Genomic DNA, 27,863 nt, shown 5'->3' on the forward strand with positions numbered 1-27,863 from the left:
ACTGGGCTCCGCCGAGCAAGAGAGCGGTCAGCGCAGAGTCAGAGCTGCGCTCGTCCCGTCCGGTTCCGAGGTCGTCGCCAGCCCGCCAGCATGGCCCCCTCAGCGGCGTCGGGCGTCAGCAGCCTGCCTAGCGGTTTCGCTGTTTTCACCACCTTCCCGGACCTGCTCTTCATCTTTGAATTTGTGAGTGGCTGGCGCGCCTGGCGCCGACGGCGGCGCCGGGAAAGGCAGGTCGGGATGGGTCATGGAGTGCGCTCTCCTTTGCCGCAAGCCGCGAGGGTCCCTGAGCCTCTGGTAGCCGCAGGAGGAAAGGCTCTCCCCAACCCCCACCCCGCGATGCTACTTTGGCCCCTTCTAGCCCACGATAAACCGTCTCCGAGATTTGGGTGGAAAAACCAAACTCGCAACACGGATCAAATGTCGTAAGCTGGCCCGGGTCCATTGGGAGCGCACCGGGTCCAAAGCTGCGCTCCCAACCTGCTTCCCATGGGTTTACTGGCGATCGGCGTCCCTGTAGATGCACCCGGCTCTCCCCAGGGTTGGGATTTTGTTTTAAAATTTAAAAATCAGCAAAAGACACCTGCATATTACCAAGCGAAGGGTGGAGATGGGGTTAATGTCATAGGAGGAGCCGAATCTGGGTTATTTTCCCTTGAACGTTTCTGGTGAGTGAAGGAATTGGCCACCACTTTGATCTGGAAATAACACAACAGGCTGTGACTGCTCTGCCACAGTTATTGTGCTCATTGTGGAGGCTGGGGGAAGGAAGAGGGACCTGAAAGCTGGGCCAGGACTTGGCTGACCTTGAGCATCCAAGGACTTCTGCACCTGCTGTTGGTCCCTCCTTACACTGGAGCCCCAACCAGAGGCTGTGGGAAAGCGCTTCCTCCTCAGGGCTCCTGGAAAGTGCTCTCTGTGGGGACGCTTCAAACCATCCTCAGCCTAAACTCCCCAGGGTCCCAGGCCCTCACCTGGGAAGGGGTGGGCTGTATTTCTTTCCTGGGTGTGGTTCCATGAGCCAGGAGACTCCTGTCCCTGCATCCCCACCGCAGTAGTGGCTGCCTTGAGAGTCAGCTGGTAAAGAAAACATCCAACCTGTTCAAAAATGGACCTCAGCTTCTTACCTCCTGCTCGGTTGGGGAAGGCATGAACATCAAACCCAGCAGGTTCTGTTGCCCATGCAGGGTAGAGGGGGAGCACCCATGGGGGAGAGGGCTGAAGGGGTCAAGGTTGCCTGGTGGCACCATATCACTGAAATTGAGCCTGAACCTGAGTGTATACAGAGTAACTTTAAATCCTGGTGCTAGCCAGAATGCAGGAAGGGACTAGAAGCTCTAGACACTTCTAAGATCAGCCACACCATTTATAGGTGGGGACACTCAGTCCCAAAGTGGAAGGGGTTTGCATTCACTGGAAAATTCCTTCCCCAAACGGCTCGTCTCTGTGCTTCTATTCAGCACTTAGCCTGAAAATGAGCATGTATAGTAAGCAATAGGTCGTTCCTTCAGAGGCTACTGTATTTACAGCGACAGAATTTGGTGATTGTAAGTGATGAAGGCTAAAGGTGAGGTGTGTGATGGGGCAGAAAGATTTTTAAGCCACAGAAGGACTTGCTAGTATCTCTTGAGTTGCCCTAATGAGTTGTTTACTCTGCCTTTGTAGCTGTTTGGGGAGCATTATAACACGAGGCATCAGAAAATGCATTGAGAATTCCTTGGTGGTCCAGTGGTTAAGAATTCGCCCTTCTACTGCCAGGGGCCAGGGTTCAATCCCTCATCGGGGAACTAAGATGCCACAAGCCATACAGCATGGGTAAATAAATAAATTTTTAAAAAATGTGTTCATTGGGCTTCACACAAAAGACTCTGGCACACCTTCCTCCTCTTGCCCTGACTTGAATAGGTGAACATGCAGTATTCATAATAGTCAACCAGTGGAAACAGCCCAAATGTCCCATCAACAGGTGAACAGATAAATGAATAGCGATATTCCATGCAGTGGAATACTACTCAACTGTAGGAAAGAATGAAGCACTGGTGCAGGTTGGTAAACCTGAAAACACTACGCTAAGTGAAAGAGCCAGATACAATAGGTCACATGGCATTTGGTTCCACTTAGGTGAAATGTCCAGAATGGGTAGATCTCTAGAGACAGAGCACAGATTGGTGGTTTGCCAGGGGCTGAGAGGAGAGAGAAATGGGGAGCAACTTAATGGGTGTGGAGTTTCCTTTGGGGGTGATGAAAATGCTTTGAAGTTAGATAGAGGTGGTGAGTGCACGTCGTGAAGGTATTAAATGCTATTGAACAGGTCAGTTTTAAATGGTTAGTCTTCTGTTGTGCCAACTTCGTTTTCACTTTTTAAAAATTGAAAACTGTTTCAAAAATGACAGAAAAGTATACATACTTTAATAGGCATTCATGTAACTATCACTCAACTTTGTTATACCTTAATATTTTTCCTTATTTACTCACAGTAGTAAGGAAATAGAGCTTTCAGATGTCATCTAAGCCACCTGGATATTTTGCTATTATCTTACTCTCTTCCCTTCAGCCTCAGGACCACCCCTGGGCTGAACATGTGTTCAATGTTAGACTTTTACTGCACCCCTAACTATTTATGATTACACCTGTGTGGTTTCATATTTTCCCGCTTTATAAAAAGGATGGTACACATCCTTCTTCAACACGGGTTTCATACAACCTTGTTCTGAGGTTTATACACACTGACACTCTTTATTTGGTCTTTTATTGATGGACATTTGGGCAATTTCCAAATGTGATACAGCAGACGGCACTGCCAAAGAACATTCTTGTGTTTGCTCCTGTACTTTGGGGAATTTCTTTCAAGAACACAAAGAGATTTGACTCACTGGGTCATAGGGATTGCATACCCTCATTTTCCCAGTGTTAGCACACTGATGTCCAAAATGGTTACTCCAGTTCATAAGTGGGATTACCAGGAAGCTGATGGAGCTTAATTAAGCTCAGGACCCCTTCTTTCTCAGGCCCCTTCCAAGACTCTGGCTGACTTCGCGTTCCTTTAGAAAGAAGGTCTCCATACTGTATAACCCTCCTGACTCCCACCAGCAGCTTATGAAAGTCCCCATTGTGCTTCATCTTGCCTCACTTGGTAGAGTCAGACTTTGTAATTTTCTGCTAGTCCAATGGGTGTGAAAGGCTTGATTATTTTTTAAATCTGTGGCCCAGCAAGTTGTTGATTACTCACAGTCCATTTTCTCATGCTTGACCTCCCAGTAGCCTGGGAGGTGCCACAGTCAAACTTTCCGCCTCCAGGTCTGCAGGGTGGACCTCTGCTGAGCTCCTCAAGACCAGGAAACTGCCCAGGAGCAGGGAAGGGTGGTAGCTTGGGTGGAGCAAGGCAGCTCTTCCCTAGGCCTGCACCCCTACCCTTGGGCTCCTGACCTCTGAAGGCTGTGGCAGACCCTGTCTCCATAAGCACCCCAGAGCCACCAAGGCCCTGCTGCTGCAGCAGGCAGCGGGTCACAGGTGTACACCCCCCTCCAGGCGCAGGCAGAATGTCAAATGTCCCCCTCCCCCAACAGCTCCCAGGGCTGTGCTCTGGCCTGTTCCCCCTCACCCACCCGAGAGAATTTTTCCTTTTGGAGCCAAGGCTCTGGTTTCCCTTCCCCCGCCCGCCACCGCCCTCGCCTAAGCCAGGGACTTCATGACACTGTTCAGAAAACAGGATGTTAACATAGGATACTTTTGTCTCAAGCTCCAGCCAGGGTCCCCAAAGGAAACTTTTTTCACAAAGTGTTGAGAGGGACACCTCCCTTTCAAAACTTTTGGAGGGGTTGCCTGAGAACAAGTTATGTAATAATCTTTAACCCAACTCCCTTCTCCCCAGCCTGCTAGAGGCAGCGCCGCTGACAGCACGGCCGGGACGTTGAGAGAGAACTTTTGTTTGGAGAGTGTGCTGGGGATGCCATCCACTTCTCCAGGCACGCTGCTGCCCCCCACCCCCGCCTGCACACCTCAGGAGCCCGAGGGATCAGAGAAGGTCAAGTGATGAGGGGCAAAGCCTGTAGTGTGCAGTTTTAGGGGGTGAAGATGGGGAACCACCTGGAATCGTTGGCCGTGTCGACGCTTACAGTGAACTGAACATGTGCTATGCTTGTGCTTCGTCGCTCAGTCATGTCGACTCTTTGCTACCCCACGGACTGTAGCCCGCCAAGTTCCTCTGTCCATGGGATTCTCCAGGCAAGAATACTGGAGTGGGTTGCCATGCTCTTCTCCAGGGGATCTTCCCAACCTAGGGATCAAACCCAGGTCTCCCGCATTGCAGGGAAGCCTGAACATAGTAGTTATTAATACTACAGTGAGACTTGCAGGGGCCCAAAGTGACTGGGGGCTTTTTATTATTTGACGGTGACCAGAAAAGTCCTTGGACCTCCCTGGTAGCTCAGCTGTTAAAGAATCCGCCTGCAATGCAGGAGACCTCCGTTTTATCCCTGGGTCAGGAAGATCCCCTGGAGAAGGGATAGGCTACCCACTCCAGTATTCCCAGGCTCCTTGATGACTCAGATGGTAAAGAATCCACCTGCAATGCAGGAGACCTGAGTTCGATCCCTGGGTTGGGAAGATCCCCTGGAGGAGGGCATGGCAACCTACTCCAGTGTTCTTGCCTGGAGAATCCCCGTGGACAGAGGAGCCTAATGGGCTACAGTCCATAGGGTCTCAAAGAGTTGGACATGACTGAGCGACTAAGCACAGCAGAGAAAAGTCCTGGCACTTACCCTAGAGCTTCACCTGTTTGGGGAAAAGCAGAACCACAGAATGGGAACTAGACAGTGGGGGTGGGGTGGGGCCAGGATAAGAAAGCAGTTTTCTAATGGGAGGTCGGCATTCTGGCTCCACGGGGAAGGCAGCCTGGAGACCCCTAGGGGATGAGAGCTGTAGAATCCCAGAAACCTAGAGTTTCTAGAGCTGGGGGAAAAACAGGCTCAGAGAGGGGAGGCACTCGCTTGGGAACTCCTTGCAGTGACAGCAGGTCCTGAATTCGCCCCAACACCCATGACAAACTTTTGCCTACAGGAAATGGGATCATTCTGCCCACCTGGCAGCCCTGGGTGAGGCCTGGTTCCCTCTTCTCCCCTAGCTCCCCCAGAGGGTGAAGGGACAGTTCGGAGATCTTGGGGAGCCCACACCCACCAAGGCCTTGTTGCTACAAACACCCTGGAGGCTCTGAGCCGCTAGCTGCTGGGCAGGTCCAAGAGTCTGCACGTGATGCCACCGCCTGGCCCCCAGTGACCCAGCTGGGTCTGGAGTGGTCCTTGGGAGGCCAGTCTACACCCTGAATGTTTAAGGGGGGACAGTGAAAGGCTTGGGCGGGGAGCCGGGCGCCCTGAGGTTCCCCTGGGTTCCTGGCAAGCACCTCTCCTCCAGTCACCAGAGAGTGGGGGCCGGCCCTGCTGGCCAGTGCTGGCCAGCCTGGCTTCCCTGACTGTGCCCTCTGACTCCTGGCCCTGAGTATCTCCGGTGTTGCAGGCCCCTCCCTGCAGCTGTTAAGGGCACAGCTGGGTTTTTACCTTTCTTCTTCTCTAAAGGGAGGGGAGGTGGAAGTCTCTCAGGGGGTTGTCCTTGGAGCTGAGGTACACTTGACTTTTCAAGTTTTTCAAGAACGGGAAGGCTACTTTGATCAGGCAACAGTGACTTTGAGCTGTTTTCTGGAAAATGCTAAGCGTGAAGATGCACTTAGCTCCCGGATCTGTGCGTTCAGTTCATGTGTCATCACGACCAAGCCGCCTTGAAAAAGATTACTTTTTAAGTTTTCCGTAAGTCACCCCCAAGTCAACGCTGATGGGGCCCCTTTCTCTGTCTGAGAGCTGTCAGAAGAGACGAGGCAGGTTCCAGATGCCCCTGCAAAGGCACATCTCACACTCAGGGTTAGGCTGGCTATTTGTACCCACAACCTCCATGCCCCCCACCCCCTCCCCCTCCAGCTGCCAGAGAGCATGGAGGAGGGTCACACTGCCTGCCGAGGCTAGCTCTGAGCCGCTGTAGGAATGGCTTGGCTTTTTTTTTTTTTTTTAATTGAAGAACAGTTGATTTGGAGTGTTGTGCCAATCTCTACTGTACAGCAAAGTGACTCAGGTTTACACATGTATACATTCTGGTTTTATTTGTTTTAATTTGTTTATTTTTAGTTGAAGGGTAATTGCCTTACGGTATTGCAGTGGTTTCTACCGAACATCAATATGAAGCAACCATAGGTTTACATTCTGTTTTTAATATTCTTTTCCATTACGGTGTATCCCAGGCAATTGGATATAGTTCCCTGTACTCTACAGGAGATCCTTGTTGTTCATCCATTCTAAGTGCAGAGGTTTGTATCTACTAACCGCAGACTCCCAGTCCGCCCCTTGCCTTCCTCCTCTCACCTTTGGAAGCAGGTCTGATCACTGTGTCTGTGCATCTATTTCTGTTTCGTAGCTGGGTTTGTTTGTACCATAGTTTAGGTTCCATGTACAAGTGATATCAGAGCTTCCCAGATGCTGCTAGTCGTAAAGAACCTGCCTGCCAATGCTGGAAACGTATGTTCGATCCCTGGGTCAGGAAGATGCCCTGGAAGAGGGCACAGCAACCCACTCCAGTATTCTTGCCTGGAGAATCCCATGGACAGAGGAGCCTGGCAGGCTATAGTCCATAGGGTGGCAAAGAGTCGGACACAACTAAAGTGACTTAGCATGCGTGAATCGACTTAGCTCACATGCACATAAGTGATATCATATGGTATTTGTCTTTCTCTTTCTGACTTCCTTCACTTAGTATGAGATTCTCTAGTTCCATCCATGGGAGAAGGCAATGGCACCCCACTCCAGTACTCTTGCCTGGAAAATCCCATGGGCGGAGGAGCCTGGTAGGTTGCAGTCCATGGGGTCGCTAAGAGTCGGACCTGACTGAGTGACTTCACTTTCACTTTTCACTTTCATGCATTGGAGAAGGAAATGACAACCCACTCCAGCGTTCTTGCCTGGAGAATCCCAGGGACAGGGGAGTCTGGTGGGCTGCCATCTATGGGGTCGCACAGAGTTGGACACGACTGAAGTGACTTAGCAGCAGCAGCAGCAGCAGAAGCAGTTCCATCCATGCTGTTACAAATGGCATTATTTTGTGCTTTCACATAGCTGAGTAATATTCCGTTGTATATGTGTACCATGTCTTCTTTACCCAAGGGCTTTGCTCTGGACTCAGGACACATTGTCTGGGGGAAGGGCTGGTATGGGGACTGGGCCACCTGGGGCTGGCCTCAAGGTGGGATGGGGCCAGTCTGCACCTGGCTGGGGGCTGCCTCTTCCTGGATTCAGTGCTGAACACCAGCTTCCACCCCTCATACAAGCCTAGCTGGGCTTCCTCCTGGCTCTCACTTGTCACCTGGTCTTGGTGCTTTGGACCAGGGCCCCTGGGGTTAGGCATTGAGGAGATGCCCCAGAGGGTGCTCTTTCTGGATGCTGAGGGATGTGAGGACAGCAAGTGACTGACACCCCTGGGCCCTGAGGCACTGCCTTGAGGAGACGTGGGCCAGCTCCTCACAGCTTCCAGACTGTCCCACGGCGCATAGGGCAGGGCCCTGGTACTCTGTGCATCATGGGACTCTGACTTGCCTCCTGCATTCTGGTGGGAAGTTGTGGTTCCTGGTAGCCTCCGGGTGGGCAGTCTCTAGTGGTGTAACCAGTTCTGAGGGTAATGTAGCAGCCTTGACTCTCCGCCTCAATTCCCAGGCTCCCTGTCCCTCCCTTTTCGTTGTTGTTCGGTTGCTGAGCCATGTCCGACTCTCTGTGACCCCATGGACCGCAGCACATCAGTCCTTCCTGTCCCTCACCGTCTCCCCGAGTTTGCCCAAGTTCATGTCCATTGCATCAGTAATGCCATCCGACCATCTCATCCTCTGCCACCCTCTTCTCCTTTTGCCTTCAGTCTTTCCCAGCATCAGGGTCTTTTCCAATGAGTCCCGGTGGCCAAAGTGTTGGAGCTCATCTTCAGCATCAGTCCTTCCATGAGTATTCAGGGTTGGTTTCCTGCAGGGCTGACTGGTTTGATCTCCTTGCCGTCCCAGGGACTCTGTCCCTCCCACTATGTGATCAATATTGCACTCACACTGGGACAGAATGACCCGTGCTGAATCATTTTAATACACCAAGGTCCTAGGACCTAAAAACATCTGTAGGAACTAGAAGAAAAGCTGTCACACATCGATGGGCAGTGGGAAGAAGGGCTACACAGCCAGTCTCAGCTGACCTAAAATTCCACACTGGAGCCTTGGTTCCTATTAGAATGCCGTCGGGCTAGGAGGGGAGGGGCAAGAAGAGAGGAGCAGGAAGGAGGGGGAGAAGTACCCCCTCATGCTTATAACCAGGGCCATGGAGAGAGAAGGGTACTGGGGAGGAGGAGATTTCCCTGCAACCCCCAGGAGAAGGGAATCCGGCCTGGACAGGGGCCCACAGTCCATACTCGTCCTATTAACATCAACTGCAGATCTGAACTCACAGCCTATCTCTGAATCCCAAACCTTTATCCATCTCCTCACCAACAGACTCAAGGCCCCCTGGGTCCTGGCCTCACCTTCAGATTAAAGGGACACTAGCACGTGCTTTCAACGGCACCCACTCCACTACTCGTGCCTGGAAAATCCCATGGACGGGGGAGCCTGGTGGCTGCAGTCCATGGGGTTGCTCAGTCACACGACTGAGTGACTTCACTTTCACTTTTCACTTTCATGCAGTGGATGGCACCCCACTCCAGTGTTCTTGCCTGGAGAATCCCAGGGATGGCAGAGCCTGGTGGGTTGCCCTCTATGGGGTCACACAGAGTCGGACACGACTGAAGCGACTTAGCAGCAGCAGCAGCAGCAGCACATGCATACTTTTCATACTGTTCATGGGGTTCTCCAGGCCAGAATGCTGAAGTGGTTTGCCATTTCCTCCTCCAGTGAACCACATTCTGTCAGACCTCTCCACCATGCCCCACCCGTCTGGGGTGGCCCCACATGGCATGGCTTAGTTTCATTGAGTTATACAAGGTTGTGGTCCATGTGATTAGATTGACTAGTTTTCTGTGATTATGGCTTCAGTGTGTCTGTCCTCTATGCCCGCTCTCAGAGCCTGCCATCTTACTTGGGTTTCTCTTACCTTGGAATTGGGGCATCTCTTCACGGCTGTTCCAGCAAACTGCAGCCACTGCTCCTTACCTTGGATGTGGGTAGCTCCTCCTGGCCACCGCCCCTGACCTCGGACGTGGGGTAGCTCCTCTCAGCCATGCTTCTGCAAGGATACTGAAAGAGGAACTCCCCAGGTCGGTAGGTGCCCAATATGCTACTGGAGATCAATGGAGAAATAAGGCCAGAAAGAATGAAAGGATGGAGCCAAAGCAAAAACAATACCCAGTTGCAGATGTGACTGGTGATAGAAGCAAGATCCAATTCTGTAAAGAGCAATATTGCATAGGAACCTGGAATGTTAGGTCCATGAATCAAGGCAAATTGGAAGCGGTCAAACAGGAGATGGCAAGAGTGAATGACAACATTCTAGGAATCAGTGAACTAAAATGGACTGGTTGGGTGAATTTAACTCAGATGACCATTATATTTATCTACTATTGTGGGCAGGAATCCCTTAGAAGAAATGGAGTAGCCATCATGGTCAACAAAAGAGTCAAAAATGCAGTACTTGGATGCAATCTCAAAAACGACAGAATGATCTCTGTTTGTTTCCAAGGCAAACCATTCAATATTACAGTAATCCAAGTCTATGCCCTGACCAGTAACGCTGAAGAAGCTGAAGTTGAATGGTTATATGAAGATCTACAAGACCTTTTAGAACTAACACCCAAACAAGATATCCTTTTCATTATAGGGGACTGGAATGCAAAAGTAGGAAGTCAAGAAACAACTGGAGTAACAGGCAAATTTGGCCTTAGAGAACAGAATGAAGCAGGGCAAAGAATAATAGAGTTTTGCCAAGAAAATGCAGTCGTCATAGCAAACACCCTCTTCCAACAACACAAGAGAAGACTCTACACATGGACATCACAAGATGGTCAACACCGAAATCAGACTGATTATATTCTTTACAGCCAAAGATGGAGAAGCTCTATTCAATCAGCAAAAACAAGACCAGGAGCTGACTGTGGCTCAGATCATGAACTCCTTATTGCCAAATTCAGACTTAAATTGAAGAAAGTAGGGAAAACCACTAGACCATTCAGGTATGACCTAAATCAAATCCCTTATGATTATACAGTGGAAGTGAGAAATAGATTTAAGGGACTAGATCTGATAGACTGCCTGATGAACTATGGACAGAGGTTCATGACACTGTACAGGAGACAGGGATCAAGACCATCCCCATGGAAAAGAAATGCAAAAAAGCAAAATGGCTGTCTGGGGAGGCCTTACAAATAGCTGTGAAAAGAAGAGAAGTGAAAAGCAAAGGAGAAAAGGAAAGATATAAGCATCTGAATGCAGAGTTCCAAAGAATAGCAAGGAGAGATAAGAAAGCCTTCCTCAGTGATCAATGCAAAGAAATAGAGGAAAACTACAGAATGGGAAAGACTAGAGATCTCTTCAAGAAAATTAGATATACCAAGGGAACATTTCATGCAAAGATGGGCTCGATAAAGGACAGAAATGGTATGGTCCTAAAAGAAGCAGAAGATATTAAGAAGAGGTGGCAAGAATACACAGAAGAACTGTACAAAAAAGATCTTCACTACCAAGATAATCACGATGGTGTGATCACTCACCTAGAGCCAGACATCCTGAAATGTGAAGGATCCTGAAATGTGAAGTCAAGTGGGCCTTTGAAAGCATCACTACGAACAAAGCTAGTGGAGGTGATGGAATTCCAGTTGAGCTATTTCAAATCCTGAAAGATGATGCTGTGAAAGTGCTGCACTCAATATGCCAGCAAATTTGGAAGACTCAGCAGTGGCCACAGGACTGGAAAAGTCAGTTTTCATTCCAATCCCAAAGAAAGGCAATGCCAAAGAATGCTCAAACTACCACACAATTGCACTCATCTCACATGCTAGAAAAGTAATGTTCAAAATTCTCCAAGCCAGGCTTCAGCAATATGTGAACCATGAACTTCCAGATTTCAAGTTGGTTTTAGAACAGACAGAGGAACCAGAGATCAAATTGCCAACATCCACTGGATCATCGAAAAAGCAAGAGAGTTCCAGAAAAACATCTATTTCTGCTTTACTGATTATTGCAAAGCCTTTTACTGTGTGGATCACAACAAACTGTGGAAAATTCTGAAAGAGATGGGAATACCAGATCACTTGACCTGCCTCTTGAGAAACCTATATGCAAGTCAGGAAGCAACAGTTAGAACTGGACATGGAACAACGACTGGTTCCAAATAGGAAAAAGAGTACGTCAAGACTGTATATTGTCACCCTGCTTATTTAACTTCTATGCAGAGTACATCATGAGAAACGCTGGGCTGGAAGAAACACAAGCTGGAATCAAGATTGCCGGGAGAAATACCAATAACCTCAGATATGCAGATGACACCACCCTTATGGCAGAAAGTGAAGAGGAATTAAAAAGCCTCTTGATGAAAGTGAAAGTGGAGAGTGAAAAAGTTGGCCTAAAGCTCAACATTCAGAAAACTAAGATCATGGCATCTGGTCCCATCACTTCATGGGAAATAGATGGGGAAATAGTGGAAACAATGTCAGACTTTATTTTTGGGGGCTCCAGAATCACTGGAGATGGTGACTGCAGCCATGAAATTAAAAGATGCTTACTCCTTGGAAAGAAAGTTATGACCAACTGAGATAGCATATTCAAAAGCAGAGACATTCCTTTGCCAACAAAGGTCCGTCTAGTCAAGGCTATGGTTTTTCCTGTGGTCATGTATGGATGTGAGAGTTGGACTGTGAAGAAGGCTGAGCGCCAAAGAATTGATGCTTTTGAACTGTGGTGTTGGAGAAGACTCTTGAGAATCCCTTGGACTGCAAGGAGATCCAACCAGTCCATTCTGAAGGAGATCAGCCCTGGGATTTCTTTGGAAGGAATGAGGCTAAAGCTGAAACTCCAGTACTTTGGCCACCTCATGGGAAGAGTTGACTCATTGGAAAAGACTCTGATGCTGGGAGGGATAAGGGGCAGGAGGAGAAGAGGACGGCAGAGGATGAGATGGCTGGATGGCATCACCGACTCAATGGACATGAGTTTGGGTGAACTCCGGGAGTTGGTGATGGACAGGGAGGCCAGGTGTGCTGCGATTCATGGGGTTGCAAAGAGTTGGACACGACTGAGCGACTGAACTGAACTGAACTGAGTGCATGCGTGTACGCTCAGTTGTGTCCAACTCTTTATGACCCCATGGACTATAGCCCACCAGCCTCCTCTGCCATGGAATTCTCCAGGCAAGAATATTGGAGTGGGCTACCATGTCCTTCTCTAGAGGATCTTCCCAACCCAGGGATCGAACTCGAGTCTCCTGCATCTCTTGCATTGGCAGCTGGATTCTTTACCACTTGAGCCACCTGGGAAGAAAAAGGGACACTATCTAAGTCTATATTGGGAGGGTGATGTCATAATGGGTCCCCCAGAAAGAACAAGCCTACTGACAAAGGGGCCACAGGGGCAGAGCACCTCATAAGTAAACTGAGTCACAAAGCCTTAGCACCACTCCTAGTGTTCACCATGGGAGTAGCCTCAGAGGCCAGACGTCTCAGTTGGTAGAGGAGGAGAGGGTTCCCACCCAGAGAATCTCTGACCTGCCCCAGACACCTCCATAGGGTCAGAGGGGGGACCTTGTGCAAATTTCTGGGCGCTGTCCCTGTCCTGGGCAGTGGTGCTTAGCTGGTCCTCCTCACTGGGGCCCCGACACTTTCACCAGGACCTGACTCTGCCCTCGGTGGCCCCAGAGCTGCTCCGGTGGGGCTTGGCGGTAGGACTGGATGAGAGAGGACAGGAAGAGAGAGGCGGGCCCCAGGTACTAGTGTAGCTTTGAATAAAGTCTGCCTCCTTGGCCGTACCTGCCCTCAGCGCACTTTGCTCTCAGTGTCTGCTAATGCACGAGTGAATGAATGAATGAGTGGGTGACTGAGTACGTGAGCAAGTGAAAGAAGGCTTTCCTTAGACTTGCTGGGAGCCCAGTCCCTCCACACAAGAGTGGAGGGGCTCATATCAGAACTAGTGCTTGCTTCCTGTTCTCTCTGCCTTTCAGAACCGGAAGAGGCCCCAGCCTCCCTCTCAGACCCGTTTTCTTGGGTCCTGGGGAAGTCTTCAGTGCTCTGACTTCCCTTTCCGTGCTTCCTCCTGCTGTTTGATGCTCCCGTCCTCTTGACTTGGTGACTATTCCCTTCTCTGCAGCTGCTGTTACTGTTTAGTCGCTCAGTCGTGTCTGACTCTTTGTGACCCCATGGACTGCAGCACGCTAGGCTTCCCTGTCCTTCACCATCTCCCTGTGTTTGCTTAAACTCATGTCCTTAGAGTCGGTGATGCCATCCAACCATCTCATCCTCTGTCCCCTTCTCCACCTGCCTTCAATCTTTCCCAGCATCAGGGTCTTTTCCCATGAGTCAGCTCTTCGCATCAGGTGGCCAAACTGTTCTTTGCAATAATTCATCCTTACCCAGCCTCTACACACGTGCATGCACGCGTGCACACGCGCGCGCACACACACACACACACACACACACAGGAAAATGCCCTCAACTCTACCTCATGGAATGATTGCTCTTTTCAATCAACCAAGACTTAGAGCTGGGACTGCTGCTTCTCCAGGAACATGGTTCCTCTACAGGTCAGGCCACCCTCACAGACCTGCCTGGCATCACAATGATCCCTGACTGCCAAAAGAGTTCAGTGAGCACAGACACTTCCAGAAACACGAGTTGGAGCTGCTGTTCCTGGGAGAGCACCTAAGGGCTTGGGGGTCCCGGCTGGCTGTGTTCTGTGGCCACTTCCCTGTAACCGTCCAGGGTTAGAGGCACAGGCTCCTGTCCACACATGCCTTCAGGACCACCCCCTGCCCTGGGAGCTTGGGAATTCTGACTCTGAGCCCCCAGGGACCACACTACTAGGTGTGTGTCTTAACAACCTTGCGTGGGACGTCCTCTTTGGGAAACGTCTTGCCTTGCTATTGGAAGAGTGCCTGCCCGTGGTGGCCTTGACAGAGTAAAATGGAACCCCAGAAAAATATTCAGAGAATTTGAGCAATTCTGCCTTGTCCTCAGTGATCCGAGTCCGGCAGTGAAAACACTGGGACGATTGTGGACCCGGAGCTCTGGGCCCTGCACAAGCGAAGGAGGCGGTCTGCCAGTCTCAAGAATGTGCCGATGGAATCCTTTTCCCTCTCTTGTAACCAAAGCTCATTGTTTGAAGGAAGGCTTTCTCATCTTTTTATGTCCTTTCTGTTCCCTTTTGCAGAACCAGACAAATTTCCCCCAACTTTTGATTTCTAGGAGATGGTAGAGTTTTCTCTTTTCGATGCTTTTGAACTTTTATTTTTATTTTAAAATTCTGCGTCCCAGCGAGGTCTAGCGGGGATAAGTACATGTTGCCATCCTGACTGGGGCTTGCACGTGGCTACAGGTGAGGCTTCCCCCCATCATATGACAGTCGTGACAGTGAGTATCCAGAGCACTTGGTGTGCGCTGCTCCTGCAGGTACACACCCATTTCACCCCAGGCCCATGGGGCGGGACCTGCTGCTGTCACTGTTTTTCAGATAGGGACCAGAGAGGAAGGAATTAGCCCAGGGACAACCAGTCGCCAGCAAAATGTGGCAGAGCTGATTCGAACTCAGTTATTCTGAAATCTACACCCTTAACCACCTTCACCTGCCTCCTCTTGATTAACTCAGAAATGAAAAGACAGAGGACTTCTCTGGTGGTCCAGTAGTTGGGACTCTGAGCTCCTGATGCAGGGGCCACAGGTTCGATCCCTGCTTGGAGAACTAAGATCCCCCATGCTTTGTGGTGTGGCCAAAAAAAGAAAGAGAAAGGACCTACTCTGAGTTCACATGAGAGCCTTCCCCAAGACCACTTGCTGAAGAAATTTTATTCACAAAAATAATTCGATGGGAGTGAACAACCAATAAAAACTTTTTGGCAATTTTTTGTCTAGTTTTGTACAATACCCTTGGTTCTTACAGCACTTCACCTCCGCTCAGCATCTAAAACCAGACAGAGTGAAAGATGGCAGTTTCCAGTCCTAAAACACCAGGGTGGCTCAGATCCCCAGCTCCACTCCATTCACACACACACAGGCTATGTCCTTGCGTCCTGAGGACACCCAAGGAGGAGTGACTCCCACGTTCAAGAAAACAGGGATGGAAGCTTAAGAAGAGGAAAGGAAACTTTGAACTGGAGCCACTTGGGAACTGGAGTGGCATCTTGGCCAGCATTGCTAGACACTAGAGACAGAAGCCATTTCTTCGGGTTTGACAAGAGTTACCGGAACATCATCCATGGACCGATTGTGTTATGGAAACACATTCCAAAGCCTTTGCAAAGAGTTTGGGATGTCTGCTTCTTGTCCTAGAACTCTGCTCCTCTCCTGGGCATGAGACCCAGGCACTGGGGTTTTGAAGGTGACCCAGGCAGTGTAGACTGATGGTTAAGGACCACAGTGCCTTAGCCCAGGCGCCACCTGCATTGTCCAGCAGGGGTATCAGGGACCCAGAGAGAGAGCTCAAGCCTGGTGACCCTCGGGCCACTCAGCTTAGAGACATTCGTCTGAGGCCACCCCTGCTGGCTTCACCATCTCTGTTATGGAGGATGATGTCCAGGGTGCAGGCCAGGGGTGGCGGGAACCAGGCCTGGTGACAGAGATGACTGGAAACTGGGGCCATGCCTCCACTGGTGTGACTGACATTTCAGAACCATTGCCTCTCAGAGTGCTTCCTGGGAGCCCCCTCCGGCTTTTCTTTAGGAGGAGAAGTGCTTGAACCCTCACCTACCCCTTCGCTCTTGACAAATATTTGGCCGGTGGGGTGCTGAGGCCAGGGTGGGGTGGACTGCTCCCTGCCCTGGACGCCTTATCTCCTGGGTGTGGGTGTTCGGCTTGCTCTGTTTGCTCTCTGCAAACTTTGTAGGTGGAGTGTGGCCTGGCACTGGCTCAGCCACATGATTTATGCTGAATCTCGGCTTTCCACTGAGTGGGGCCAGGGAAGCCTTCGAGGTGGCCCAGCAATTCGTGTGGAGGTCACACTGCCTCCAGCCGCAACTCCTCCCACCTGTGCCCCAACCTCTTGCCTTCCTAAGCCGTCCTTGCTGCTCCAGCAGCCTCTGGGTCCGTGAGGTGCTTGTTCCTCCCCTGGAAAGCCTCGTCCTGACCACTTGGCCAGGCACAGTAAAGAATCTGTCTGCCAGTGCAGGAGAGGCAGAGATGTGGGTTTGATCCCTGGATCGGGAAGATCTCCTGGAGAAGGAAATGGCAACCCACTCCAGTATTTTTGCCTAGAGAATCCCATGACAGAGAAGCCTGGCGGGATCACAGAGTCAGACATCACTGAGTGGTTAAAAACAAATGAAATCAGCTAAGTCCACCTCTCCCTTCAAACCTCTACTGGGGCCATGTCCCAGTTGGTGCTACTCTGCCCACTCAGGGCTGGTAATTGTCTTGAGTTGTCACTGACTGACTCGGGGTCTGTATGGCCCGGGCTGCTGGCATCCTGTTAGGAGTCTTCCCCCTGCCTGGGTGATGCCAGGCACAGGGCCAGAAGCTTCACACGCATGCCCACAGTTTCAGGCAGTTCACGCCACCCTAAGTGCCATTTGCAGTGGAGGAAGCCGGGGCCTCCTCTAGCGGATTTGGTGGGGAGGCCCTCCCACATTATGTGCCTGCTCGTGTAATGGGCATGCCACATCCACCCTCTTCTCCAAGCCATGCTCTCGTGCCTTCCAAGTCCAAATCCGTCTCACCCTTCGGCACGCTCACATCCTTCTGTCCCTGTTCCTGTGAATAAGGCCTAGCGGTCTGTTTGATCTTGAAGGCAGTTATGGATGAATCTACACACCCATCTCACCCTACGGCAGTCTGAGGGGCTTATTTGATGGACTTTGCTCCACTGATTATTGGAAAGTGTGTCCCACTAACTCTCAGTCACCACTAGAGGAATTTTCTGGTGAGAGCTGCCTGCATCTGATTCACTGGGCCCACCTTGGCTTTGATAACTGCAGATTCTTCACTGCACTGATTTTTCTACCCAAATGTGATGGTCCCCTGGTGCTTCTCAGCTAAGAGGCTCAGAGAACACCTGTGAGGAAGTGCTGCCTCTTACCCAGCAAGCAGGCAGCAGGTTCAGGGAGACAGGGTCGAGGTGTGGCCATGTGCAGTCACACCACAGGGGATGCAGGGCTAGGAGGGGGCCCGTCCTCAACCCCCAGACCCTCAGGAGGATGACGCCAAGCTCTGCCGCTCCTTGGACCCTCTGACTGCAAAGCCACGTGCACCTGTGTCCCAGCCCAGGCCTTTTCTGGCTAGGGACGCTGGGGCGGCTGAGGTGACCTCACTAGGATGGAGAGGGACAAGAAGGGAAAGCAGGCACAGAGACTCCCAGCATGACTGTGCCTTGTCCACAGAGGGAGCTAGACCAGGGGCACTGAGGTCATGACCCCTATGTCTGTCCTTACGATCCTGGGGGCTCCCTGACCCTGAGGGACATGAAGCAGGGTGTCTTCTGGATAATGGTGGCAGGGAGGAGTGTTCGTCTCATGCCTGTCCTAGGAAACCTGAGATCAGGCTGGCCTGGGCCTCCCCACTCCACCCCTCCTCCAACAGTCAGAGAACTTCTGAGACTTGGGGATTTCAAAATCAAGTTTTTTATTAAATGCTAACGATATAGTATGGCTAATTTGTTTGGCCAAGACCAACAGAATCTGCTGCTCACTACCATTTTATAAAAGAAAGAATATTTGGGGGAGTTCCCGGGCAGTCCAGTGGTTAGGACTTGGCGCTTTCACTGCCGTGGCCCTGGGTTCAGTCGCTGGCTCACAAACTGCACAGCATAGCCTTCCCCCCGCTCCAACCAAAAGGATATTTTTCTATAAGAAATACCAGGAAAGACATAATCCCAGAATTTGCCCTTTACTGATAAAACTGGATGGTATAAATCCTTTCTAGGGATAACCTATTAAGTCACATGTGCCTTTGTTTCTCCATCTCACAAGTGGGTCAGGCCCACACTTGGGACACCGTGAGGATGAACTGAGTTAGTATTTGTGCAGTGCCCTGGCTCCCCAGCGCAGCCTCGGGGTCTGGCCTTCCTGGTCTGACCGTCACCCCTTCTCTGCCTCCCTCTGCAGGTCTTTGGGGGGCTGGTGTGGATCCTGGTCTCCTCGTCCCACGTGCCTATTCCGCTAATCCAGGGCTGGGTCATGTTCGCGTCTGTGTTTTGCTTCGTAGCCACCACTGTCCTGGCCTTCTTGTATGTAATTGGCGCCCACGGCAACAGAACATCATGGATCACCCTGGTGAGTCCAGCTCTGCATGTCTGGGGCAGGGGGTAGTGATGGGCGCTGTCCCCTGGGAGGCAGGCTTTCCCAGTGCGGGGTGAGGAGCCCTGTGGGTGTCTCCCACGCGCCCTCCAAGGCCAAGTGGCGACAGCAGCCCAGGGGTCCCGCGGCAGGAGGCTGACTGATGCTGTCCCTGCCTGGTTCTCCAGGGGCTGCTCTGCCTTCTCCTCTGCGATCACCCTTTCCTGGAAACCAGCAGCCCAGCATCCCTCCCTGTCCCTCCCGCACCTGCCAGGGGTTGGTCGGCGTCTCCCCCCACCCGCAGGACTGGCTTTCGCCTCCGGGGAGGGGCTGGGGCGCCGGGGGTGGGCCCCGCTGCCCGGTGTGAGGCGTGCTCACTGCCCCACTCCCGTCCCGGCCTCTAACGCAGGGTCACCAGAGAGGAGCCTGGCAGGGGGAAGAGATGGCCTGTGATCTCCCTTCCGCGTGAATTCTGCCTTGAGGCCCGCGAAGGGGGGAGACTGACGCCTGGGCCAGCTGCCCTGACCGCCCCTGGATGGGGTGGGGTCGTCAGCCAGGCCCCTTACTCTCCAAAGGCCTCCAGCCTAGACTTCAGAAACCCCATGAAAATTATAACTACTCAAAGTCTGCTCTAGTCCTTTTTTGCAAAAAAAAAAAAAAATTTTTTTTACTTATTTATTTGGCTGTGCTGGTCTTCGCTGCTTTGCTCGGGGTTGCTCCAGTTGAGGTGAGTGGGGCCTCTCTCCATGTGGTACCCGGCTTCTCACTGCAGTGGCTTCTCTGGCTGTGGCTCCCGGGCTCTCGAGCTCAGGCTCAGTAGCTGTGGCGCATGGGCTTAGCTGCCCCGCAGCATGTGAAGTCTTCCCAGATCCAAGGATCCAACCGTGTCTCCTGCATTGTCAGGTGGATTCCTACCCACTGTGCCACCAGGGAAGTTCCTTTTGTTTTGCTTTTAAACATAACTGGAGCCCCCATCCCTGGTCATCCTTCAAGAAAAAAGCTAACAACAAAACAACAATACAAATGGCCTGAGTCTTTGTTTCTGAGTTGAGCACCGAGGCCACATCCAAACTGGGGACTGTGACCACAGCGGACACTTCTCGGGCCCAGAACTGATTTCTACCAGTTGCACGCAGAAAGGGCCACTCCCCGACCCACGACTAGATCCCACCTCACGGGAAAGCAGTGCCCCTCCTCCATCAAAGTCCTTACTCTGCCCCCAGACTGGTGAGACCGAGCTCAGTCGCATCGACCCTGGGCAATCAGTGTCTCTGAGGAGGGGGTGGGGCGGGGTGACAAAGGAAGTGGCGGAGGCTGGTGGAGGCGCCTGGCCCAGGCCAGGCAGGGTCAGGCGGGGTGGACAGGCCCTGCTGGACCACAGCCGCCCCAGGCCTCCCAGCTGGCCGCCCCATCTCTCTGATGGCTCTTTCTGACCCCGCAGGACGCAGCCTACCACTGTGTTGCCTCCCTGTTTTACTTTGGTGCCTCGGTCCTGGAAGCTCTGGCCGCCATCCAGCTGCAAGACGGCTTCCTCTACAAATATTACCATGAAAACATCTCTGCTGTGGTGAGTCCCCCATCAAGGTGCCCTGTTCCCAGCTCCCACTGCTCTCTGTCACAGGTACTGAGTGGAAGGCTGCCCAGGCCCTCCCTGCTATTTTTTAGTTCACTAGATTTCAATTTGGCCACCTCATGCGAAGAGTTGACTCATTGGAAAAGACTCTGATGCTGGGAGGGATTGGGGGCGAGAGGAGAAGGGGACGACAGAGGATGAGATGGCTGGATGGCATCACTGACTCGGTGGACGTGAGTCTGAGTGAACTCCGGGAGTTGGTGATGGACAGGGAAGCCTGGCGTGCTGCGATTCATGGGGTCGCAAAGAGTCGGACATGACTGAGTGACTGATCTGATCTGATCTGAGATTTCAATTAAAATAAAACTCCCCCCTCATTTCTGAAGAAACAGAGCCCCAGAGGAGGGAACTGGTGTGCCCAGGCTCCCAGGCGCCAGTCAGTGCGCACTGCCCAGGCTGGGCGGGCTTTGAGATGGCAGATGCAGGAGGGTGCGTGCCCGTGGGGGCCAGGCGGTGTGTGGGCTCCTGTGGACAACCTTATTTACCCCCTGAAGCTACGGGTGGAACGGGCGCTGGAACCACCTTCCCCCCGTTAGGAGGACAGAGAGGATGAGATTGTGTATCTGGGGGGCACCTTGCCTGCAAGTCTCTGAGCTCTGAAAGGAACGTCCTCTGCCTGGGAAGCCAGACCCTCTGGCAGGCTGTGAGGTCATAATCTGAATCTTCTTGTTGCTGGGATGGGTCAGGATGACAGGGAATAAGAGAATCTATCCTTTAATAAAACTCTTTTCCAGAGTTACGCATGTGTGGGCTTGCCCCAGTATGCTGACTCGTTATATCAGATACATTTCTAACTGTGGATATTATTTAAAAACTAAGAAAAAGCTTCAGAAACAGCGCCCAGATTTCTAGTGAGCAACCTATGAATTAAGTAAACCCCAAGGTCAGATGTGATGACAGACTACAAGATGCCCGCCCCCAGTGCCAAAGCTGTGCTGCCCCACCCCTTTGGGGAAAGGCAGGACAGAGGCGGAGAGAAAGCCCACGGGGTGGGCACCGCTGGGCTCTGGGAAGGGGGTGCCCTTCCTGCTCCCAGAGGGACAGGTCTCGGGGAGAGCGCCTCGAAGCCTGTCTGCTAGCCTCCAGGGGCCCATCCCCTTCCCTGGGGAAGCCACACGCTCGCCTCAGCTCCCAGCCACTGCCCAGTGCCATAAGCAGGGCCCCCTCATGGTCCCTGGGACCCCCTCAACTGTCCCACAGAGTGGGAGCCTCTCCCATATGGGATCATCTCCCAAGATGGCTGGATTCTAAACAGAATCACAGCAGGCTCTCTTTCCCTTGAGACGAATCATTTGCTGCCTCCATCACCTTCAGATGACTGTTTCATTGCCCCCTCGCTAGAGAAACCACAGGTACCGCCCCCAACCCGACCCCAGAAGCCTTCTCTCTGAACAGACATCAGTCAGGCATCTGACAACCATTTCTGTAGAATTACTGCAGACAAGGGCAGTGAAACCTAGATGGAATGTGGATAGTGGGCCAGCACTTGACTAACAATCCAAGTGGGGTGAGTTAATGACCCTGTCCACTGGTCTAACCTCTAGTTGAAAACTGCTGGGCTCCACCACGTTCTGACTTTTTTACTTTCTATCAAAATACAGCATAGATGTCTTGGGTTTTCCTGGTGACTCAGCTGTAAAGAATCCACTTGCCAATGCAGGACAGGTGGGTTTGATCCCTTGGTCAGGAAGATCTCCTAGAGAAGGAAACGGCAACCCACTCCAGTATTCTTGCCTGGGAAACCCCATGGACAGAGGAGCCTGGTGGACTTCAGTCCATGGGGTTACAAAAGGGTCAGACACGACTTAGTAACTAAATAACAGCACAAATAGGCTTCTAGAGAGGGGAGGACACAGGGGTACAGCTTGATGAATTCCGTAATCCATCCATTATTCATAGTTCACGACCCTCCGTGTAACAAATGTCCAGACTAAGAAACAGAACATAACAAGCAGCTCCCAGAAGTCCCCTTCGTGCCCTGCCCAGTCATCATGCCCCTTCACTCAGGATCCCAGAAGTCCCCTTCGTGCCCTGCCCAGTCATCATGCCCCTTCACTCAGGATCCCAGAAGTCCCCTTTGTGCCCTGCCCAGTCATCATGCCCTTCACTCAGGATAAACCCCGTCCTGGTGTCTAGCTTCTGGGGTCCACTCCACCTGCTTTGGGTCCCCATGAGCACTGTGTGCCTGCTCCCATGTCTGGCTTCTCTCCCCACATCAGGTTTGTGAGGCTGTTCCACATCGCTGGGTGGGGAAGTAGAGGTTTGTTCTCTTTGCTGTTTACTGCTCCACTGATGACTACACCAGCATCATCTATTTATCCTTTTCATGACTGATCATGTCCCCATATCTTTGTGAGCTCAGTTGGAGAGCCCTGAGAAGACTCTGGCAAAGTCACGGGGGCAGAATCAGGAATCTAAATGCTGCCTGCGGGCCCGATATGCTGGGCTGAACACACCCCCCTCCCCCACCAACCAAGGGAAATATGAGCCCGTTTTCATGTAAAGTCACATCTTTGTATTCAAAATATCAGTTGTGTCCATGCATGGGGGAGAAGGGATCGTGAAGACAGGCTCAGAATTTAACCCCAGACCTTGCCCAGACCGCACATGCCTCTCCCAAGATCTGGGGTGGGGTGGCGGCAGCGGATGTGGGGGCAGTCTGAGGATGTGAGAAGGCTTGGCAAGACCCTCTCCCCCACGTGCCTGGCCTTCACGAGCATCTGACCACCCCTCACTCTCTCCCGTAACTCCACACCTTCCTCAAGAGCTCAGTTTCCCCCTCTCTCCTGGGCTGGCAGCAGACAGCCTGCACCAGAGGGATCCTGAGGATTGTTGAGAGTTGACTAAAAGTAGCTGGAAATTTCTGGAGAAATCTGGTGGTTCCGAGGTCTTAACTGTGGTGGACAGCAATGGCCATTGCTCATGGTGAGGGGCTTCTGAGGGTCTGAGTTCACGTCCACTCCTGGTCCTGGCTCTCTCTCCTCAGTGTAGCGCCTTCCTGCCCCTCTTCTGAGGAGTTCCTGCTGAGGGTCTCTGTTGGGCCCCAAGTCCCCACACGGTACACTGCTCCTGCCTGATAGGCAGAGGTCTCTTTTGAGGGCTTCTCACTCATCTGTGACTGCTCCCTTTGGACAGGGTGTCTGATTCCCAGATGGATTTTTTTGCCTGGTTATTAAATAACTCAAGTTACTCACTGCCCCTGGCAATGAGGGTGAGGGTTCACCCAGGTGTGGAGGCAGGGCGAGGGGGGGCACCATGACTGCTGGTTTTACGACAATTTTCAAGTCACGGGAGTGCAGCCAGTTGGATGCTGTGCCTCAGTTGGAAACTCTTGACCCTCACACCCAAGGTCACAAGCCAGGTGCAGGTATTTGCTAAGGGGCAGGAAACCTCTGGGGGCCAGCCACCCAGAGCTGGGTGATAATCCCCAAAAGGGCATGCATGGAGTGACCTTTCTGCTGCATTTCCTGGCCTCTGCTCCCAGCAGCTCTCTCAGTAAGCCCCCTCCTTTTGCCAAAAGCTCAAAATCCCTCCTCCCCATCCCAGCCCCTCACTTCCTATGGCCTGGCTCCCTCCAAATAAAATTCTGGTCGAGGTCAGAAGATACCCAGGTGGCAAATCCATGTGTTCAAACTCTCTTGGCCAAGGCCACTGGGATCACAGTGGCGGACTCTGGTCCTACTGGTGTGCAGGAAGGAAGTTTTCCATGAAGAGCAGGGCATATTCGCCTGCAATTATCATTGGAGGGGTCTCTGGGGGCCCTCATTTCTAGTTAGGCAGCACTGATGTGATGACATGTGCAGGCAGAGGGTTGACCTTGCAAGCCAAGTCCAGGGTGTCATGAGGTCACCTGGAGTCTGTGCTCAGGGCATTCTGGGTCGCACGCGGGCTCCACAGGAGAGTACGTCTGCATGTGTAATGGGAAGCAGTGGCGTCCACACGCTCCAGGGCTACCAACCCTGAGCACCGCGAGAGCGGCCAGCCCAGCATGGACAGCCCATGGCTTTCTGAACTCCCCCCGTGAATACCCAGTTAACTGTCATTTATCTCGGTTGCAGGTGTTTTCGTATGTAGCCACTCTGCTGTACGTGGTCCATGCCGTGTTTTCCTTAATCAGATGGAAGTCTTCCTAGAGCAGCAGAACTTTAACTGAACACCAAGAAGGTGTTAACCGATCGGCCAGCCTTCCAGCATAACACTTTAGAATGCAGAATGTTCTTGAGAACGGATAAAGAGAGAGGTTTATTCTTCCGTATACCTTCATGTCAGAGTAAGGGGGCTTGCTACGTTTATCCTCCAACTGTTGGGCTGTCTTTCCAAGATCGTTTCCTATTTGAAAGGGGGCAGTGGGGTGGGGATTGAGGACTAACCATGACACCGGACTGCTGGCCCCTGGACTGGATCGTGAGGACTGCCTACCGGAATTTTCCTCAGGCGCTTCTGAGGGTCCATCTTGCAGCAAGTTTCTCCATCTTCATGGATATTCTGCATCTTCAAGGATAATCTACCTGTCGTGGGGAATAAAAGTCATTCAGCAAATATTTGCAGATGTCCATGGTGGGATGGGATAAACCCTTGAAATACTTTATAAAGTGTCTTTATGTTCAATACTTTTGTGGGAGTGTTTTATTTTTTAATTCTCCAGCATGGGAACACCATCATGTCAGTCCACTTTCTGAGGACTCCTTGGGTTAGATCAAATCTCAGAGGCAGCTGCAAAGGGCAGTTCAGATGACAGCTGTGTGTGCCTGGTCCCTGCATCTCCGAGAGCCCAGAGAGGGTATCCCATTCTCCTCAGCTAACAGGGAGGTCAGATGGCTTCACTCTTTCTAGAAACTCACCAAGTTATCAGCCTGGGGGACCCCTTCTTCTTCCTACAAAACAAAGGAGCCTGTGCTCAATGAGAAAGTCCTTATACCAAAAGAAAATGGTTAGACGTTTCTTCTCACTCTATACAAACACTGATCAGAAATTTTCTGGGCAGTATGTTCTATGTCAGGCTTTCCTGGTGACTCAGTGGTAAAGAATCCTCCTGCCAAGGCAGGAGACGCAAGTTCAATCCCTGGGTCAGGAAGATTCCTTGGAGAAGGAAATGGCAACCCATTCCAATATTCTTGCCTGGAAAATCCCATGGACAGAGGAGCCTGGCAAGCTACAGTTCACAGGGTCCAAAAGATTAGGTCACAACTTAGCAACTAAACAACAATGTTCTGTGTTCTATTCCCATCGGGAATGTGAATTAGAAACCGCTTTTAGAATTTCCTTGGGCCGCTCCATAGGAGATAAAGGGGACTGGGCTACCATGGGAAAGGAAGCATGATGACAAGTGGCAGTGCCATGCTGGGTATGAGTTGTCTGGGTCAGAAGGAAAGAGGATGATGAGGAAGGAGGGCCCTCGGCTAGAAATGCTAAAAGCTCAGCTCCTGTTATGAAATGCTCCATTATCACTTCAATCAAAGATGTTCATGATGTTCCCGAGCTGGGACACCAGAACAGGTGCCTCAGAGGCTGGTCAGGTCCCATCGTGGAGGTGAAGGGGCAGAGGCTGGACAATCGCTTCTGAGTGGGCACGCAGAACAAAGAGTCAAACCTCAAGCAGAGGTTAAACTAGTTGACATCTTACTCCCCTTCTGGTATAGGGACCTGTGACTAAACTGGGTCTCAGTGGTGTCTTCAGGAGCTGTCTGTTATCCCATGTAATTGTACCGGAAAAGGCCATTTTCACCCAGTCCATTTAAGTTAAAATTTTATAGTATTAGGAACAAAAGGACATAGGGGCTATATCCTGAAAAATGAAAATACAGGTTAAGAAATGATAGGAAGTTTGTCACATATTTAACAAAATTTCCAATTAAGTGTTGACTGAGGGAAGTCTCATTTTTCTCATGATGTGCCAAGATGCTAATAGAAGCTCACATTCAACCCCATCAAAAAAAGAAAGAAACCAGAGGCTAACTGAATGCTTTTGCACTTACCCAGTTTAAAGGAACTTCGACATGCTACTGAAAGTTGCCAGTTGTCTAACTCTAAACCCTCATTAGTTCCAAGCTTTGCAGATTCTCTGACATGACTTTCTCATTCCTCCTATCCTGAGTCATTTTTATCACTTGGAGTTTCATTGAGCTTTTGATTTGCCTCCTCTTTGCAATGCGTGTAATAAGGCTCTTGCCTTGGGCCAGGCAGCTCCCATATAGAGAGCCTCCTTTCCTCCTCCCAGTTGGGCACAGGACACAGCCACGACTGTCCTTTCACAGGCAGGGGGACGGATGCACTCGCTGGTGAGAACTGGAGCTGGTGGGGCTGGCTTCCTCTGCCCCCTGAAGCTCTGTAGTCACTCCCTGCCCTCAGGTGCCCAGACCTGTCCCCACGAAGGTCTGTCCTCTGGCTTCTCAGGAAGTGACAGTGAGACAAGGCCTTGTAGTGGACCTGAGGCCAGTGGGCAGAGGACATCAGGGGCGGATGACACCGGGCACAGGGGCAGCCCTGGACCACCAGCGGAGTCTGCAGGCGGCCACGCGGCTGGGTCCAGGTCCTGGGCACAGCGCACTTCCTGAAAGGGCTGCCTGCTCTGAGCTGCAGTCAAGGCCAGGCCAGTTCAGGCAACCACCGAGCTCCACATTGCAGCCCCCACGAAGCCAAGGACCCCGTCCTGCTGACACTTTAGGTGTCTTTAAGTTCATAGAACAAAGAGCTAAGACCCTCCACGGACCTGAGAAAGGGGTAAAAAGAAGCCAATGTCTGTACATGACCGAGAGCCAAAGCTTGCAACACAGAACAAACCATGGTGACTATAAACGTGGATGAGGGTTGCATCACGAACCAAAGGAGGGAGAGGCTGCTCTGGATCACATCCCACCCAGACATTCTGGAGGCTTCCACCTGTGATTCCAGTCTTGTGGACCCCATGTTCCTCAGGGGCTCTGGGAGACATCCTGAAGGTGTTTCTTATGGAGGGCAGGTGACCTGGTAGGGGCTTCAGCCACATAAAATCCCCCTCTGGGAACTATCTTCTAATACCCTTCCCTTCCCCCACCCTCTTCTGCTCACAGTCAGTGGCAACAGATCTGCCCTTCTCCTGGGGAGGACACAGTTTAGAGGAGTTGAGATTCACATTACATGCCTGATTTTTGTGGTGGCTGTTGTTCAGTCACTAAGTCGTATCCGACTCTGTGACCCCACGGACTGCAGCACGCCACGCTCCTCTGCCCTTCACTATCTCCCAGAGCCTGCTCAAATTCATGTCCGTTGAGCTGGTAATGCCATCCAACCATCTCATCCTCTGTTGCCTCCTTCTCCTGCCTCAATCTTTCCCAGCATCAGGGGCTTTCCGGTGAGTCAGCTCTTCACATTAGGTGGCCAAAGTATTGGCGCTTCAGCTTCAGCATCAGTCCCGCCAATGAATACTCAGGGTTGATTTCCTTTAGGATTGACTGGTTTGATCTCCTTGCAGTCCAAGGGACTCTCAAGAATCTCAGAATCCCCACAACAGCCCAAATGAGGGATTGAAGACCTCCTCCTGGTGACCTTAGCAGGACAGAGGGTTCCCGCTGCCAGCCATGGGCCGTGGGCTGGTGCAGCCTTCAGGCCCACACAAGGGATTGTTGTTCAGGGAATTGCTCGGGGCGGCTCGGGGTCACAATGGGGCCTCTGAGGGCACAAAGCGCCTGTGGGCTTGCCAAGTGTTCCTGCACACATGGGCATCTGCCCAAGGCATTTAAAATAGCATGACTTGAGAAAAAGATTTAAAGTGATTTTCCCCTCTCTCCGCATGA

General features: G+C 51.7%; 1 protein-coding gene and 1 long non-coding RNA gene across 2 annotated transcripts; one reads left to right on the forward strand and one right to left on the reverse strand.

The window, feature by feature from the left end:
• MAL (mal, T cell differentiation protein) lies at positions 1-24,699 on the forward strand. Its single transcript, NM_001075428.2, is given in 4 exon segments — positions 1-183; positions 18,288-18,455; positions 19,900-20,025; positions 24,150-24,699. Coding segments are annotated over 4 exon segments (462 nt in total). The 5' UTR covers positions 1-90; the 3' UTR covers positions 24,225-24,699.
• LOC132346535 (uncharacterized) lies at positions 24,386-27,863 on the reverse strand. Its single transcript, XR_009496358.1, has 2 exons — positions 26,067-27,863; positions 24,386-24,965 (listed from the first exon to the last, which is right to left on the reverse strand). It is a non-coding gene; the product is annotated as an uncharacterized lncRNA (long non-coding RNA).

The sequence above is a fragment of the Bos taurus genome, chromosome 11 (assembly GCF_002263795.3).
Source record: "Bos taurus isolate L1 Dominette 01449 registration number 42190680 breed Hereford chromosome 11, ARS-UCD2.0, whole genome shotgun sequence".
In the NCBI taxonomy this organism is placed as follows: domain Eukaryota; kingdom Metazoa; phylum Chordata; class Mammalia; order Artiodactyla; family Bovidae; genus Bos; species Bos taurus.